This window comes from Bos mutus, chromosome 4 (genome assembly GCF_027580195.1).
Source record: "Bos mutus isolate GX-2022 chromosome 4, NWIPB_WYAK_1.1, whole genome shotgun sequence".
NCBI lineage: Eukaryota > Metazoa > Chordata > Mammalia > Artiodactyla > Bovidae > Bos > Bos mutus.
Genome location: NC_091620.1, coordinates 9,340,984 through 9,359,167, shown reverse-complemented (window position 1 = coordinate 9,359,167; position 18,184 = coordinate 9,340,984). Strand labels below are relative to the sequence as shown.

The following is an 18,184-nucleotide window of genomic DNA, read 5'->3' as shown; positions in this document are numbered from 1 at the left end:
CTCCCCTGGGAAAAACAACCAACTGAAAAGACCTATAAATGGTGACATTTGAAGCTCCAGCAAGGAAACTGTTGGGTCCCTACCCAATCATCACAAGACAAGTCCCACCACATGCTCTGAGCTGTGCAGTACACCTCCCTCCCCCACCCATGGAGCCAGCCAAGGATCACCATACAGTCAAGGAAAGCCTGTAATATGGAAGACAGGTAAAAGAAAAAGGTGCTGAGTGGAGCAGGGAAACAGAAACTAAGGGAGGAAAAAGAAATTTTTGAAATCTATGATGAGTATCCCTTGGGGGGAAAAGATATTACATCAATGAAACAAGAATAGGATGCTATTAAAAAAAAAAAAAAACTCAGAGAATGAAAACCAGCTCTTGGAAATTATAAGTATGATAGGAAAAAAAAAATCCAATAAACATTAAAAGAGACTCTTGAAATCTCCAAAGAGTAAGACACAGAAAAACAAAGGAAGGAAAATAGATGAGAAAAGAAAATTGTGTGATTGCTCCAACAGGTCCAAATAAGGATACCAGGGGAAGAAAAATGAGAGGGAAAAAAAAAAAAAAAAGATAAAATGTTCCAGAGCAAAAGATACGAATTTTCCAACTGCAAAGGCATGCCAAGTGTTCAAGACAATGGAATGAAAAAAGACCAAAGCCAGGGCACCTTATCCTGACTTGTAAGAACACAAAGATACAGTTCTAAAAGCTTTCAAAGGAAGAAAAAATAAAAAACCCACACAAAGGATTGTAAATCAGAACATATCTCAATAGGAATGTTAAAAGCCACAAGACAAAGGAATAATATTTCTTCAAAATCTTAAGAAGTCTTTCCCAGAAAAACTTTCAATCAAGTGTGAAGAAAAAAATAAAGACACTTTCAGACATGCAAGCTCTCAAAAAGACAGACCTCATTTGTGCTGTATCTCACCAACTACTGAAGGATACACTCCATCAATTAAGAGGAAAACGAGAACATACACAGGATCCAGCAAAGGGGGACACTGATGCAAAACAAACACAAGTGATTCTCCAGTCATTGACTCCAAGGAAAACAACAAAGATATCACACAAACAAAACAGTATGCTGGATGGCTTCAGTGCACACATTTATGTCATTATAATAAAACAAGCTAAGATCATGGCATCCGGTCCCATCACTTCATGGCAAATAGATGGGGAAACAATGGAAACAGTGTCAGACTTTATTCTGGGGGCTCCAACATCACGGCAGATGGTGACTGCAGCCATGAAATTAAAAGATACTTACTCCTTGGAAGGAAAGTTATGACCAACCTAGATAGCATATTCAAAAGCAGAGACATTACTTTGCCCACAAAGATCCATCTAGTCAAAGCTATGGTTTTTTTAGTAGTTATGTATGGATGTGAGAGGTGGACTATAAAGAAGGCTGAGCGCCGAAGAATTGATGCTTTTGAACTGTGGTGTTGGAGAAGACTCTTGAGAGTCCCTTGGACTGCAAGGAGATCCAACCAGTCCATCCTACAGAAGATCAGTCCTGGGTGTTCATTGGAAGGACTGAGGTTGAAGCTGAAACTCCAATACTTTGGCCACCTGATGCAAAGAGCTGACTCATTTGAAAAGACCCTGATGCTAAGAAAGATCGAGGGCAGGAGGAGAAGGGCTGACAGAGGATGAGATGGTTGGATGGCATCATCAACTCAATGGACATGAGTTTGGGTAGACTCTGGGAGTTCGTGATGGACAGGGAGGCCTGGCGTGCTGCAGTTCGTGGGGTCGCAAAGAGTCAGACAGAACTGAGCAACTGAACTGAACTGAATAAAATAAGCACCAGTTATTTAACCAAAAACTAGGATACAACTATACAGAAAGGATGAGGGAAGATGAGGTGAGATGGGTGAACTAAATTGAGGGGGGAAACCATAACTGGAACCTCATATACAATGTCTTAGAGAAAGAAATGGCTACCCGCTCTGCTATTCTTGGCAGAAGAATTCCACGGACAGATGAGGCTGGTGGGCTACAGGCCGTGGGACCCCAAAGAGTTGCACATGACTGAGCAACTAACACATATAATGTCTAAAATAGAAAAATCCAGAAAAGTAGTATAAGCTTACTACTTAGAAATATAGAAATACAAATATCTGGGGGGAAAAATGAAAGAAATTTCATACTGAAGTATGAAATTAGTTTTATGGTAGGATGAGGTAGGGAAGAGCTGGTTTTTAATCAGTATTTGTGATTTTATTTGACTTTTTAAAACACATTTCTCAAGGCCATTCCTAGATCCCTCTAGGAGTTCTTGGTCCCTGGGTTAAGAACTCTAGCTATTAAATCCATTCTATTTTAAATCTTAGTTGAAATCTATCAAAATCTAATTTCCGATATTCTGCTCATATCACCTTGGTTCTATATGTCTCAGCTTTTTCCTCTGTGTGTAATGGTTACTATGGCAACAGTTAAAAATAAATTTTATGTCATACAACACCCAACTAGGCTCTTGATCAAGAGAGTGAGAGATAAACTTACAGTGTTGTCAGTAAAGCTTGGCAAACTCCTTTCTGATTGGAAAAAGACCATTATGGCATTTCATACAGGATATATACAATGTAATCTGCTCACTCCTCATTTTTGCTTACTAAATGGAGGAAAAATAAAAAGGAAGGTAGGATGTGTGGCTGGGTTTGGGGGCAGGAGAGATGGCATCAGGCTGTGTGGAAAATGAACATCACCAAAATGATTCCCTAAGTTGAATTTAGCCAAAGATGCAGACATAAGAAGCTACAAGAACTTTTAAAACTAAATTGCCCTGAGGCTTCAGCTTTTTGATCAGAAAGTCACAGTTATAAAGAAATGTTCTTTTAAAACTTGGGGTGATGGGGGGAATACCAGTCAGCAATAAAAGGGAAGAAACATGAATTTCAACATTAAGGCTGAGCAAAGGAAGCCAGACGCAAGAGTGTATATTCTGACGTTTCAGAAGAAACAAAAATATATGCAAATAGATTTCAAATCAGTATTTGATGCAGGATGAGGTGGGCGGGGGGGGGTGGTTATTGCCTGTAAAGAAGCAGAAGAGAACTCTCTGAGACAATGGAAATACATTCAAGGATATATACGTTTGGCAAAACTCATTGAACTGTACTCTAAAAATAATGCACTTTACTGTATGCAAACTCTAGCTCAATAGATAAAATTTTTGAAATAGGGAGGGGAGAAACAAGGCTATATCCAGCAGTGAATAATGGCACCTTTTAAATGTAAGAAAGATACCATATTCCACCTAAGCCTTTATTTCTCAAATGCCTGTTCTTTTAGAAATGTGGTGACAGCATTTTAATTCCATTCTGATTTATCAAGATAGCCAAGATTCAAAAATTCTGTTACTCTGTTTCTTCCTTAAATAAATCCATGAAGAGTCAAGCTTTTGAAATCGTGACATCAAAACCCAAGTAAAGAAACTCTTCCTCAAACACAAGTTTCCTCTGCTTCCTTAGAATTTTAGTAAGGTTATAGTTGCTCCAAATTACCTGCTGAATAGAAATGAATGAATTTCATTAGCAGGAATTTCAGTTTCAATAAATGGTTAAGAACTAAGTCACTTTAATTAGAGACTACTAGAAAAAGAGAAAATAAAGAACACAGGGCCCAACAGGTCATTGTGAATAGATATGTGAGATACAGAAAGCAGAAAAAAAATATATATATATGTATCTCAAGATTTTGCAGCCCTGCCTTGGGAAAGATCAAGAGAGGAGGAAACAAACCAGGACCTCTGAACAACACGGTGGGAGCATCTGACAGAGCAGGATGCTGATGGAGGCATGGGGGAGGTGGGGGGGGCCTTAACTTTAAAGTCTTAAAACCAGAAAAGCATTGAACTTGGATTAAGTATAAGATAAGGCGAGGAGGGGAAGGCCTTTGAGTGTACGCATTGCATTATCTGTAATAAAGTCCAACAAATGTGCAAGCACCTCACTGATTCTGTAGACCAGACATACCCTGCAAAATTCCCTATGAACAAGGGAATTCTAGCAATTCCCTTTGCTAGAATTTTTTGCTAGGTAAATGGAAATCTTGCAATCAACACTATTCTTATTTCTAAAAGTATCACATTTTCTCTTTTTTGTAGTAAAAACAAACCTATATACAAGAATTTTTATGGGAATCCTCCTTACTTGTGTCCAACCCACTTCTTCCACAGTCTTATAGATAGTATCTCAAAAGAATGAGTTTCAGAAACACTACTTACTGCTCTGCTTAAAAGCCCTTTGGAACTAAAGATCTTTTTTAAATTACACTCAAACTTACTTTCCATGCTTTTTGCCCTAGTTTTTTCAGCTTCCAATTTAAGGACTTAAGTTCTGAGAGGCTCCACTCAACCCTTTCTAAAGGCAACACCATCCTTCTGAGTTGCTGAGTCTGGATACAGAACACAAATAGAGATACAGTTAAACTTAATGAAAAGGTTCCCTTGTAGTTCCTGTGACCACATTCATGACCCAGACTACTGCCTAGATTTTCAATGATGCTATCTCATTCTTGCCCACATTTCTAGATTTTTTCCCTTTCTCATACGAGCAGCTAGGGTTTTCTATCTTACATCTGGGCTTAAAATAACTTCCTACCAAAATCATCTTATTCTCCTGTGACTTTCTTTTTTATATTAACTAAGGTTATGCTTTGCTCTAATTCCACCATTCAATGTATACTTTCATATAAAAAGTCACAAAATTATTTTATGTAAATGTTAAATAATGAATGTTACATTACTCAGTGATTAAGCCCTAACAACTTCACTTTAATATTCACATATGGTTATTTCCAATTACAGGCAAGAAAAATGATTTAACAGCTTGGTTCAGCACCAACAGAATAGCCAAAATTGGGGCAAAATGTAAAGAGTTTGCACACACATCACAACAGAGGCAATTTTCTGTGTTTTCCCTTCAGCCTCAGTCAGTTTGTCACTCAGTCATGTCCGACTCTTTGTGACCCCATGGACTGCAGCACGCCAGGCCTCCCTGTCCATCACCAACTCCCAGAGTTTACTCAAACTCATTTCCATTGAGTTGGTGATGCCATCCAACCATATCATCTTGTCGTCCCCTTCTCCTCCCACCTTCAATCTTTCCCAGCTTCAGCCTACCTGCTTCCATAAGCATTAGATGAGTACTTAGCATCTTTAAAGAAATCTGGTGTCTTCTCATCTACTTAGTACAGGATGGGAGAAACACTCAAATTCAACTACTACCAACAATCCCTACCCACACAGCCCAAGTCCCCAACTCATATCCATTCATATTCATCTATTCTTGGTGTTGCTATAACAGTCATTATAAGAGACACTGATAGATCCGATAGATTCTGAAGCTTTCTAATGTAGTAACATCTCATTTGTACTCAATAATAATATATACAATGGTAAGAAGACAGCCCAACTATTTTACTTATCCACATAATTGATCTGATCATACATGGCATTTCATTTACACATTTAATCCTGAAAAAACTCCAAATGGGCTTGACTGATATAAAGAAGTTTGGGGCATCTGGAAAGAATCAAATCCATCTGTCAACTCATATATCCTCAAGGACAGAGATTCTACCAACACAAATCCATATGTGAAATACCAAGCTGTAAACAGTGTAAACGGTTCCATGTTCTCAAGCTTTAAAAGGTAACAAAGCATGAATGTGGACATCTTCATCTTCCCTGGCCCCCTATAAAATCTATTCTCAGAGCAGCTAGAGTGGCCCTTTTAAAATGTTAGACACAGCTTGCCATTCTTGTGCTCAAAACCTTAAAATGATTTCCCATCACACTCAAGAGTTCATATGCAAACCTTTACAATGATCGAGACCTCACGTGACCTGACCCACTCTGAGACACCCCAACCTTCAGCCGTCTCCTCTCCCTTCCACTCCCCCCGTCTCCTTTCCACTGTGCTCCAGCTCCAATCTTGCTGCTCCCCCAAATTTCAATCATGTTCTTGCTTCAGGATCTTTCTGTACCTGATATCCCCTCTTCCTGGCGATTCTTTTCCGGGCTCTCCCTCACCTTGTTCTGGTGCTGGCTTGAATATAACCTCAGTGAAGCCCTCCCTGACCATTCTATTCAAAAGAGCAATGCCCTGTTCTTTTTCTTTTTAAGCAAAGCACTTCTTTACCATCTGCTATACTTTCTTACTCATTTATAGCCCGCCTTCTTTGACTAGAAGGTAAACTCCACGAGGACAGGAATTTTTGTCTGTTTTACTCACTTATATATCCCAGGACCCAGAGCAATGCTCAGCACAAACCAGATACTTAATATACAGAGACTAAATCAATGATGCTAAATAGCATCTGTTTTCCTGTGTCTTCCCACTAGCATGTAAGGTCCATGATTGTACAAAGATTGATATTGTCCATTATATGGAAATCTAAAACAGATTTCAGTATCTAAAACACCACCAGCACATAGCTGGCACTCAACAAATATTTACTAAGTGAATCTTCATCCCATTCTTTTGGCAGAGAACAGAAAGAAAATTTCAACTCATATTCACACGTTCTCAACATGTTGCTTGGCTCTGAAATAATATAATCCAATGAGAACTGAATCATCCCCATTTCTACTTTAGAAATATACATACCTTTATTTTGTACATAATCTAAAGTGCAATTAAAAGCCAAAAATGATGGGCAAAGATTAATGAGGAAACATCAGTGTTTCCTTGGTGATAAGGAATGGACTTTCACAGTACAAAATTGTCCAATTATACAATGAAAACAAATTCCCTATCATTTTTCCCCAAAATCTTTCTTCTCCCATGTATCACTAAAGGCTTTCTTAGATAGAGATTTTAGTCCTTTCTTTCTCTTCCCCACATTGAAGCTAACTCATAACACAGAGTTATGTGACATTTACTTGACAACTATCTAATACAATAAACACAAAAATTTTTGTTGTTGTTTCCTTTTGCTCTAAACTCCAGCCTACTTAAAAATGAGGATGGTAAAAAAGACTGTGGCTACTAAAACAAGTGTGAAATCATCAAACTGAGCCTCTCTTTCTCAGTATCAGCAAACACTCTTTGGGCAGAGATGCTATCAACTCAGAAAGATATAAGTCAAGCCAGAAGCCACTGCAGTGCCTCACTGATGATCAGGACAAAGTCCCTCCAGTCAAGCAGACTAATCGTAAAACACAAATACCAAGAGGTCCTTCACCCTTACTGTGATTACCAGAGGCAAAGCCAGCAGGCCGGCAGCTCTATACATTCACTCTCTGACCCCGCTTGAGCTCAGTATACTGGGTCAAAATAGACTACAGTTCGCTCTAAATCTAGGGCGACTGATCTATAGCTTTACCTAGTTGCACACATAAATCCATGGGATGAACTCGCCACTTGTCAAAGCTAAGAATTACAGTATTCCTCTTGAAAATGCCCAGTTAATTTTAAAATGTAGAGAGGTCAGCATATTGCTTCAAAAAATGTTAAGAGCCTACTGATTGTGGAACTGGACTCAAGGCTGAAACTCATATATAACAGCATTCTGAGAAGAATCATTTCGATACCTGCTTACACATCATAATATAAGGTCTAGAAGGCAGGAAAGAAAACATGTGAGAAGATCGGAAGCACAGCCATCCTGGGCAGGTACATCCAGAGAATTCTCGAACCAATAAAATTGCACAGGGCAGCGCTCATCTTCACACGGTTCACGCAGCCCTCGGGCCACAGAGCTGCTTGGGAGTCAGCAGCTGAGTGCTAAGGAGGGGACCCAGCATCAGGCTCCGCGTCTCTCACCCCAGTACCAAACAAGAGGCGACTGGGATGCTGAGATTCTGCAAAATCTCATTTGCGAAGAACTGGGGGAGTCGGGGGAGCAGGGAAGGGTACTGCTTAAAAGATGTCTGAAAACCAGAATTCAAGGACCTCAGAGCAAGAAGACCAGAGTGCAGACCCGAAATTTGAGAACTGAGGAACAGACATAATTCTGCCGGGCAAAGAATCAGTGCTCAGTAAGTGGTAGCAATTGTTATTTATCAGAGAGCTGTCATACAAGGTATTAAAGAAGTGACCCTTGAAATACATAGCCAAGAACCATGTAACTATGATGTGACAGTACACAACCTTTATTTGATCAATTCATCCTTTGGCCAAATATAAAAATACTCCTTATGAACCCACTTTATTCTTTAGGAAGCAAAGATGTGGTACATGGGAACCAAAAGATTTTCAAAGACCAATCACAGAAGAGAAGGGGGGCGGGATGGGGAGTAGGGAAGGATGGAGAGAGTAAAGGAGGAAGGAGAGGAAGAGAGAAGTGAGAAAGAAAAAGCGAAAGAAAAACAGCTCCAAAATACGGAAGACAACTACAAAATGAAAATACACGCTTGTCACTACTGAAAAATATTCAAGAATTTCAGTATTCATAAATACTTTATTATATATTTAAATAATTTGTGAGTTAGATTTTCTCAAAAACTACCAACAAGGTACAATGACTGTGGAGAAAATCACAACCGACTTCAAATGGGGCAACACACTCAAAACCAAATGTTTTCTACATTTTCGACTGCTACAGCAATACACACAATGTGTGACTACATCTGATGCATTAAAACGAGAGCCTCCAACAGTAAAAGGCCCTAGTGTCTTAGAACAGCTCCCTTTTCAGGCTTTCTCAAAAATCGTGGCAGAAGCCAAGGGTCAGATTTAGAGGAGAAAAGAAGCAAGGCCAGCTGCCCTCTGTGATCCTCTGCAGCCTGGGCTAAAAAAAACCTGAATCACTTGTTAAGGTCATTAACCCCACTGCAACACCTGGACCAATGGACGATGTACTAGTCATGGCCATCAGAGGGATGGAGCCGTACCTGCTTTATTTTGTTTCGGGAGTTGGTGATGCGCTCTGTGATGCTCTGGTACGTGCGGATGGCCGTCGTCAGTTCTGTGTAGTGCTGTACGATGAGTTCATCCAGGTCACGGTCACACCTCTCATAGGCTTCTTCGAGGCGCCCCTTCTCGTTTTCTCTGTCTTCAACGTCATCACTGGTAGACAGGGTCCTGTTCAAGACAGAATGTATCAGGCTGAGTCAAACTTAAAAGCTGAAAGTAGAAACAAGTAGAGTTAAGTCAGTGAGAGCACATGCACCTAGGAAATGAAACAAGTTACTAAGGGAAAACATCAAACATTTGCATGGTAAATTCCAGTAGCCTAGTAAGTGGATTTATATGTTTTCTAGATAAGGAATCTTCCCCGTCACTTTTCCCCCGGGCATGATCAGGAAACAGGCAGCGTGAACTCTGTAAGAGCCGGGGCACGTCTCGATTTGTTTGAATGAACCCTAGTACGTGCATGTTCCTTACCAGTGACAAGTCTGACCAATGAGACCTAAGGACTTCAAGGAGTAGTTTCCTTCCAAGCAGATTAACAGGAAGCAGGTTCCTCTTCCCAACACTGGGTATCGTTATACAAAGCTCAGATATTCAGACATTAGCCATGTGATAATCCTGGGAGGAAAAGCCAAGAGGAACACCATGCTACTGCCATCACATCATCGGGCCACTGAAGCGGCCAACCCACAGCAGCCTCGCCCCAGAACTCCTTGATGTCACCTTCACTTGGTCTTTTATAACAGAGCCAAAAGCATACTTACTGTAAAACTGCTTCTACACTGAGGAACTGCCTTCCAAACAGTTCATTCAAATGGCCTGAATTTGGTACAGAGCCCCCAGCGACCCAGAAATAAGGTCATGGTAATTCTAAAAATCCATTACAACAGCAATAATATCAGCTATACTACCAGACCATCCCTGCATTTACTATTCTTCCAACAGCACTAACAAGACTGATATGAATCAACAATAAGCAGTGAATGAGATAGATACACTTATTAAAAATCTTTCAATAACTTAGTTTGATACATGGGCCACAGAGCTTTGTTTCCTCTATTATCCTTCTTGAGTAATTTTTTTTTAATTTAGTATTATAATCAGTAACAAAGAAATCTTTTTCTCTTATCTGTTGGCTGCCGTAATTTCGCTCCATTAAATTCCCTCAGATTTGTCAGCTTATACATTCAGCATACTTTATTTCATTTATCTTTTTTAATTTAGGGAGGGGGTAGTTTAGGCTCTCTGTGATGGATGCAATCAATTATAAAGTCCATCATTAGAACTGCTTTCGGAGATGGTCTGTCAGCAAATCAATCACATATTCCCTTCCAGATTTGTGTAAGCAAACTACTGTAAAACGGTCTTTTCCAAACTGTCATTTAGAGCAAAAGATCTTAATTCATGAGTCACACAATATATAAAACGTTATCTTCCAACTTAGAGGGAGATTCAGCAGGCCAGTCTGATACTAATCTAACCTCTAAAAAGAATTTTGTAAATGTGTTAAGGGATGTCAAGAGATGATGTCCAGCATGAAACGGGGGACAGGAGGGACAGAAATGGAATGAAGGGAAAGGCGACGCTTGGATGGGGAGCGGTACAGGATACACCCAAGGCAACACATTGGGAGCCCAAGACGTGCAGGCAGGCCGTTACCAAGCCAGGTCCTGTGTCCTCCTCTGTCAACTGGTAAGCCTACACCAGACTATCTCGAAGCCTACTTCCAGGAAGAAAACAGCACAGAAGCATTTAGCTAATTAAGTACATCAGAGTAGAGACCTTGGGGTTGGGGGGTGGGGAGGGGGGGGTTGGTTTTAAAGCTAGAGCAACCAACACTACTTGCAATATTTGGGTACAGGGTGGCTGAGCATGTCATCATGTTGTTTGTATGATACATAACTTTGCTCTTTAAATCTGAAACCTTCCAGGCTGTTAATCTAGAGTAAAGCACAATCAGAAAATGCCTTCAATTTATCAACTGTCCCAAAGGGAAGAGTTCCTATTTAACTATTAGTTCCCCCTTTTCACAGCAAACGGCCACAGACTTTTTCAAAACTACAGTCTGCCATCTTTATAAGGCTTTGCAGGATTTCCTCCCCACCATCTGCAGAAGGAAACATGCCAAGCATTTGACATTATTCACATTTACTAGTACAACTACCACCAAGGAAATGTCGGGGCTGAGCATCAGCTATCTTGGGCATCAGCTATCACTGTAACACATCACCACACATCAGGAACGATTCAGAAAACCGAAAGGGTTACTGAAATGAAGAGGAGAGCAAACTGGGTCTCTAAGCGGGTTTCGGTTCCAATGTTCATTTTCAGAGAAAATATCTGTATAAGGAAATAGCCTGTGCCATGTTTTGCCCCCACATCTGAAATTCATCCTCTAGATGTAAACTGGGCTGAATGACATTCACCTTTAGTCAAAGATTTCTTGCATAAGAGCATTCTGAGAGGACAAAACCATTCAAGTTTTGTTTGTGCTTTGGGGTTTCTTTATGTGCACCATTTTTAAAGTCTTTATTGAATGTTACAATACTGCTTCTGTTTTATGTTTTTTGATCTTGAAGCATGTGGAATCTTACTTCCCCAACCAGGCATTGAACCCACATCGCCTGGATTGGACGTGCAGAGTCTTAACCACTGGATGGCCACAGAAGTCCTTAAAGTGCTTTGTTTTTTAATTAGAGAAAAGGAAAGCAGCAATAATAATAGCCACTAATATCTAGAAGGATGCACATTTTATAGAAAGTATGCTCAATCCACAGGACTGGGTCCTGTTAACATGCTTCCTCTCCCTTTTCACAGATGCCATAGCTGAGATTTAAAACGGTAAATTTGCCCCATCTCACACAATGAGGGTAAGGGCTAGGGTGTGCGTGTATGCTCACTGGCTCACTCGTGTCTGACTCTTTGCAACCCCATGGACTGTAGCCCATGGAATTTCAGACTCCTCTCTCCATGGAATTTCCCAGGTAAGAATACAGGAGTGGGTTGCATCTTGTACTCCAAAGCATCTTCCTGACCCAGGGATCACACCCGAGCCTCTTGCCTCTCCTCCAATGGCAAGTGGATTCTTCACCACTGCGCCACCTAGGAAGCCTAAGATTACGCTCCTATCTCTTACAGATTTGTGGGCTACTCTGGAATCAAACTGCTTGGGTTGGAATCCACCGCTGCTTCCCACATGACCTCGGTCACAGTATCTCCTTTTGCCCACCTATAAAATGGAGATAGTAAGTATACCTTCCTTATAGGGTTGCAGGTGAGAATTGGATGAAATTAAACAAGGCCTGGCATATCACTGCTGCTGCTGCTAAGTCACTTCAGTCGTGTCCAACTCTGTGCGACCCCATAGACGGCTCCCCCGTCCCTGGGATTCTCCAGGCAAGAACACTGGAGTGGGTTGCCATTTCCTTCTCCAGTGCATGAAAGTGAAAAGTGAAAGTGAAGTCGCTCAGTCATGTCCGACCCTCAGCGACCCCATGGACTGCAGCCTACCAGGCTCCTACGTCCATGGGATTTTCCAGGCAAGAGTACTGGAGTGGGGTGCCATTGCCTTCTCTGTGGCATATCACTAGCACTCCATAAAAAAGGTTGGTGGCTGCCATTGTTGTAATAGTAGTAACGGCAGTAAAGGCAATGGCAGTTTTCCACAATGTCATAGAAAGGGCATCCTTTAGAGACAAAGGTTCAAATTTCCTCACCCCCAAATACTGGATCATTAGGCTCTGGGAATGAGGTCTGACCTCCCTTTCACTTTACTCCTCCTTAACGTCAAAAACTGTGAAGAGTCTGAGACTTCATTAGTCATAGCACAGCAAGTAGCAAGAGCATCAGCATGTTTGTAGCAGATCCCTTGCCCCGGAGTCCCATGGGCAGTGGGAAGATGGGCCCAAATGGATGCCTGCTGAGTCACTGAAGAGAACTCTGAATTTTTCACACTAGACAGTAAATGTGCCTGCCATTTGCTCTGGAGGGAAAGATTATCTCTACCTTCTAAACAAGTCAAACAAACATCCTTGAGAGTCTAAAACAAAGGGCACCCATACTTTGCTCACAAGAATCTCAGAAACATAACCTTCCCAAGCAGAACTATCCCTCAACAAAAATGAAACCTAATTGATTGGGTTCCTCCAGGGACTGCATGGTGTCGAGCAATAGTTGACCATCAACAAAGATTCATTTCCAACCTGTTTTCAACAAAATGAGGCCAAAAATACAACACCTCACACAATAAATATCTGTAAAATGAATGAATGATAGACCATAAGAGCAAACTAAGTCTAGGGAGAGAGTCCCCACACATGCTACTGAAACCCAGCGAATTTCAGTGTGGGATTATCCTACCGAAGTGGGTCACTTGACCTGAACTGAGAGCAGGATGGAAGAGAAGGCTTGTGATTGAGCTCACCCTGCCAGCCAGGTCAGGAACCTCTCCTTGGCCTGATAAGCCTCTGGGTGAAGAAAAAATCACTCACTCACAAACCCACTCCCCGCGATTCTGAACTGCTCTACTTCTTACAAGGTCTTTCATTAAAATAAAATCCTCCCCTTTGTAATTTCTACCCCTTGATGCTGGGGGAGAAAAAAGTCAAAGTGTTATTTGTGCAGTTGCGTTGGACTCTGCGACCCCATGGACTGTAGCCCGCCAGGCTCCTCTGTCCATGGGATTCTCCAGGAAAAAATACTAGAATGGGTTGCCATTTCCTTCTTCAGGGGACCTTTCCAACTCAGGGATAGACGCCAGGTCTCCTGCATTGCAGGCAGATTCTTTACCCACTGATCCTAGTGATTCTTCCTTTTTCAGTAACAGAAGTCTATTCCCTCTTTCATGAAGTCTCTCCTTAAACAGTAAAGGACTCTTTAATATTTTCTCACGTTCAACAGCTCCAGTTTCTTAATCCATTTCTTCCACAACATGGAAGCCCACCAGCCTTCTTACTTTCTTCTGAGGTCCCCTCGAAAACGAGTGGCACTCACACACAGGACTTGCTGCATTACTCTCTGTGGTTTATGTTCACTAACTTATTCCAGACAACCACCTGCGAAGTAGGTCCCACTGTTCTCTTTTTACATATGAGGAGTCAGAGCTGTGTGTTTGAGGCACAGAACTTTTAAGTTGCAGAGCCAGGCCTCAAACCTGGATAGTCTGGTCCTTAGAAGGTTCCCTACCCTGCCTCTCAAGACATGGTACTCACAACTGCCGCAACACACTCCTAGCATGACCGTCCAAACAGAAAGGGGTTTTATACCCCATAAACTAGAGCACTCTATTTCTAACACTGTAACCTAAAACTACATAGCATTTTTGTAAATAGAGTCCAAAAATGATCCAAGATCCCTTTGACAGTAACTGCTGACAATCCAGCTTTCACTCTTCCTCTGCTTGGGAGATATGAAAACTAAAAGCACAAATTTACATGACTTCCTGGGTCCCCCCATTTTGGGTAAAGAAGATCAAGGTGAGGCACAGAATATAAATCACTGATTATCGATTATACAAACAATGAAGTGGTTATTTTATACACACAGTTTAAGGTAACACTCAAAGTGGTCCTACGAGACAGTATCACCACCTTTTTACAGATCAGGAATCAAAGGAACAGAGAGGTAAAGTAACTTGCACAGATGTACACAGCTAACATCAGAAATGAAAGCAAAGTGTAACGTCAAAATCCATGGCCTTCCCACTATACATGTTATGAAACCTACCCTTTCCTGGCTTCAGCCACTGGCTGCAGGACTGCACCCTAATCGAGCTGCAGTCCACATGTGGAGAGAGGGGTGGACAGCCAAGAGATGTCAGGAGGGCATCCGGCAGCTTTTTTAGTATTAACAGTAACAGTCTTGAATCTGGACAGGTTTAAAAAGCATGACCTAAAAGAAGACATGGAACAGAGGAGAAACTACTTGAAGCTGCCATCCCAAGATGCTTTCAAGATACGGAATCATTCTTCAGAACTTTTTCCATTTCTCTCTCAAAGTCATTATGTTTTACAAACTATTGCTAAGTTCATGAAAGTCGCTCAGTCATGTCCAACTCTTTGTGACCCCATGGGCTATCCAGTCCATGGAGAAGCATAAAAGCATAGATTTCAGTTAAGCTGGACACACGCATTTCTGGATCACTAAGAATTTTTCACTAAGACAGCTCTGGTATTTGCATGATGAATTACATCACTGGCCGTGACTAATTAATCCCAGGAAAGAATTTATTAATTAATCCCAGGAAGGAATTTATTTCCCCAGTGGACCTCAAGGACCATGGTACCTACACTAAGCTACAAGGAACATGTACATTAAATGATTCTAGTGAATTCACAGCCATCAGCTCCAAGCAAGCCCTATAAACAAGCAGAAAAACCCAGGGTAAATAACTGGAGATCTAAAACCAAGTTTGCCAGCTTCCTTTTTGATACCAGCTTCTGTATTTCAGGGTAGCCAAGTCAAGTGTTTTGAAAGGAAAATAACTAGTCACCATAACTGGCTCCTTCTATGCAGCAATTTTGCTTTCACTTTGGACTTGATAGAGTAATGGTGTCCAGACAAGAGAAGTACACAAAAGTCAATATTACTCTTAAAAAAAAAAAAAAAAAAAGATCAAACAAAAGAAAAAGCCTGTCTATGAAAATAGGGTTAGTCACCCAAAGGTAACCCATCACTCAAGAGAAACAATAACTTCCTGTCAAAGACAGAATGCTGCTGCTGCTGCTGCTAAGTCGCTTCAGTCGTGTCAGACTCTGTGCGACCCCATAGACGGCAACCCACCAGGCTCCGCCGTCCCTGGGATTCTCCAGGCAAGAACACTGGAGTGGGCTGCCATTTCCTTCTCCAATGCATAAAGTGAAAAGTGAAAGTGAAGTCGCTCAGTCGTGTCCGACTCTTAGTGACCTCATGGACTGCAGCCTGCCAGGCTCCTCCATCCATGGGATTTTCCAGGCAAGAGTACTGGAGTGGGGTGCCATTGCCTAAAAACAGAATAAGAGGGTGCAAAAAAAATCTAGAATTCTACCATCAGGAACATAGCAGAAGTGTCTTACTACACTGACCAAATGTCAAACATGAGGCATCTTGTGAAACTTTGAAGCTCTTTGACCTTGGGCAAGTCACTTAACATGTCTGGGTCTGTTTCTTTCCTTGTCAGACAGACAGGATCATAAGAGAACCTGCCCCACCACGTTATCATGAGGATTGGAGAAGCGTGTGAATGCACTTTGTAAAATATAAAGTGCCCTCAATGCGTGGGTGGAAACATTATTAGCAATGAAATAAATCATTTGTGAATCACAACACTGTTAGCCCCAACCCCCTAAAGCTTCCCCTGCTGGAAAATGCCTGAGGATATTTATGAACTGAGATCAGACCTTTTCTCTGTATTCTTACGGTGCCTGGCACATTAAGTGCTTAGGCAAAGCTAAATAATGAGTAGCAGCAAAATGCAGGATCTGAATGGGTCATGGAGGGTCGTTTCCTGCCTTAAGAAACAACTGAAGCTAGATTATCTCACACAAAGAAATGCCTGTTCAGAAATCTGGAGGAAAGGGCCAACAAGAGTTACCTTGACCCTGTTTAGTCCATTCAGTCAACTGAACAAACAGCTCTGACACACCCACAACTTAGCAGGCAAGGCTGTTGAGCAGCTTAAGATAGAGCTGTGAATATAACCAGCCCCTCCCTCATGAAGCGCACAGTCTGGTCTAGTGGGGGAAAGCAGGCAGCCCACGGAGGCCGGGAGAGCACAGGAGCAGCTACGGAAAAGGGAAGCCAGGGCACAGAGGAGACTCTGACACAAGGAGGCCGGAATGGGCTCTCAGATCGAGGGCGTTTGAGGGGCTTCCCGGGTAGCTCAGTGGTGAGGAATCCACCTGCTAATGCAGATGACGCAGGTTCGATCCCTGGTCTGGAAAGATGCCACAGAGCAGCTAAGCCTGTGCACCACAATGATTGAGCCTGTGCTCTAGAGCCCGGCAGCCCCAACTACCAAAGCCTTGGCACCCCAGAGTCCATGCTCAGCAGCAAGAGACGCCACCGCAACGAGAAGCCTGAACACAGCAACTAGAGAGTAGTCCCAGCTTCACAACTAGAGGAAAGCCCACAAAGCAATGAAGACCTGGAAGAAGACAAAAACATTTTTTAATTAGGAAAAACAAATAACAGACTTGACAGTGCGGGAAGGAGAGGGTGGGACAAGTTGACAGTAGCATGGAAACATGTATCACCAGATGTAAAACAGACAGCCAGCAGGAACGTGCTGTATGATGCAGGGAGCCCAAAGCTGGTGCTCCTCGACAACCTCGAGGGGTGCAGTGGGAGGTGGGAGGGAGGGGACACATGTATACCTGTGGCTGATTCATGTTGATGTTTAGCAGAAATGAACATAATATTGTAAAGCAATTATCCTTCAATTAATTTTTTCTTAATTTTAATCAAAAAATAAAAAGATGGCATTTGAACAGACCTTTCTAGAAAACTGTGGGGGGGGTGGCAGCGGGAGGAGGCGGCAGTGAGCAGACGTTAACTACCTGGGAACACTGATTCCAGAGACCACAGTAGATGCACAGATCCTGAAGTAGGACATGGTTGGCCTGTTAAAGGAATGAGGAATGGCCAAGAAGTCAATGTAGCTTCAGAGAAGCGAGGAAGTGATATGAGACAAGGTCAGGGAGGAGGCTGGGAGCCAGATCAGGACAGCTTTTCAGGCTCTTACGCCAAAGTGTTCTCTCAAGTCACCTGGGAGTTAGCACCAAGGCAACTTTCAAACAACAGCTAATGGTAAATAATCAGTAACAATAATCACTTTCAAGTTTCATGTCAATTCTATTCCACTTCTTTCCAAAAAAGATCTGAGATGGTTACTACAAGAATCTGGACAATAGAAACGAGAAAGGGGAACTAGTTAAAGAGATGTAGAACAACGTCATATAAATGTAAAACAGTTATGCAGGTCATATGGACAAATGTAGTGTGTATGAAATGGAGCCACCAATTCAACTTTGAGGTTCCTAGTAGCAGATGCAAAAAGGGAAACCTAGCCAGTAATTCTCATTCTTAAAAAGCCCGATTCCAGTTCCTCCAAGGAAGCAAACTTTAATAGTAAACTCTTCAAAAAAATTCATTTAAAACAAGGATGTTGGTGGGAATGCAAACTAGTACAGCCACTATGGAGAACAGTGTGGAGATTCCTTAAAAAACTGGAAATAGAACTGCCTTATGATCCAGCAATCCCACTGCTGGGCATACACACTGAGGAAACCAGAAGGGAAAGAGACACGTGTACCCCAATGTTCATCACAGCACTGTTTAT

General features: G+C 41.8%; 1 protein-coding gene across 2 annotated transcripts in view; it reads right to left on the bottom strand.

Annotated features, from left to right (window-relative positions):
• The window catches only part of EXOC4 (exocyst complex component 4), an 803,152-nt gene that overhangs the window by 770,955 nt on the left and 14,013 nt on the right, over positions 1–18,184 (bottom strand). For both annotated transcript variants that reach the window (XM_070369027.1, XM_070369029.1), the window contains exon 2: positions 8,850–9,039. In XM_070369027.1, coding sequence (XP_070225128.1) covers positions 8,850–9,039 — 190 coding nt within the window. The remainder of the gene's footprint in view (positions 1–8,849; positions 9,040–18,184) is intronic.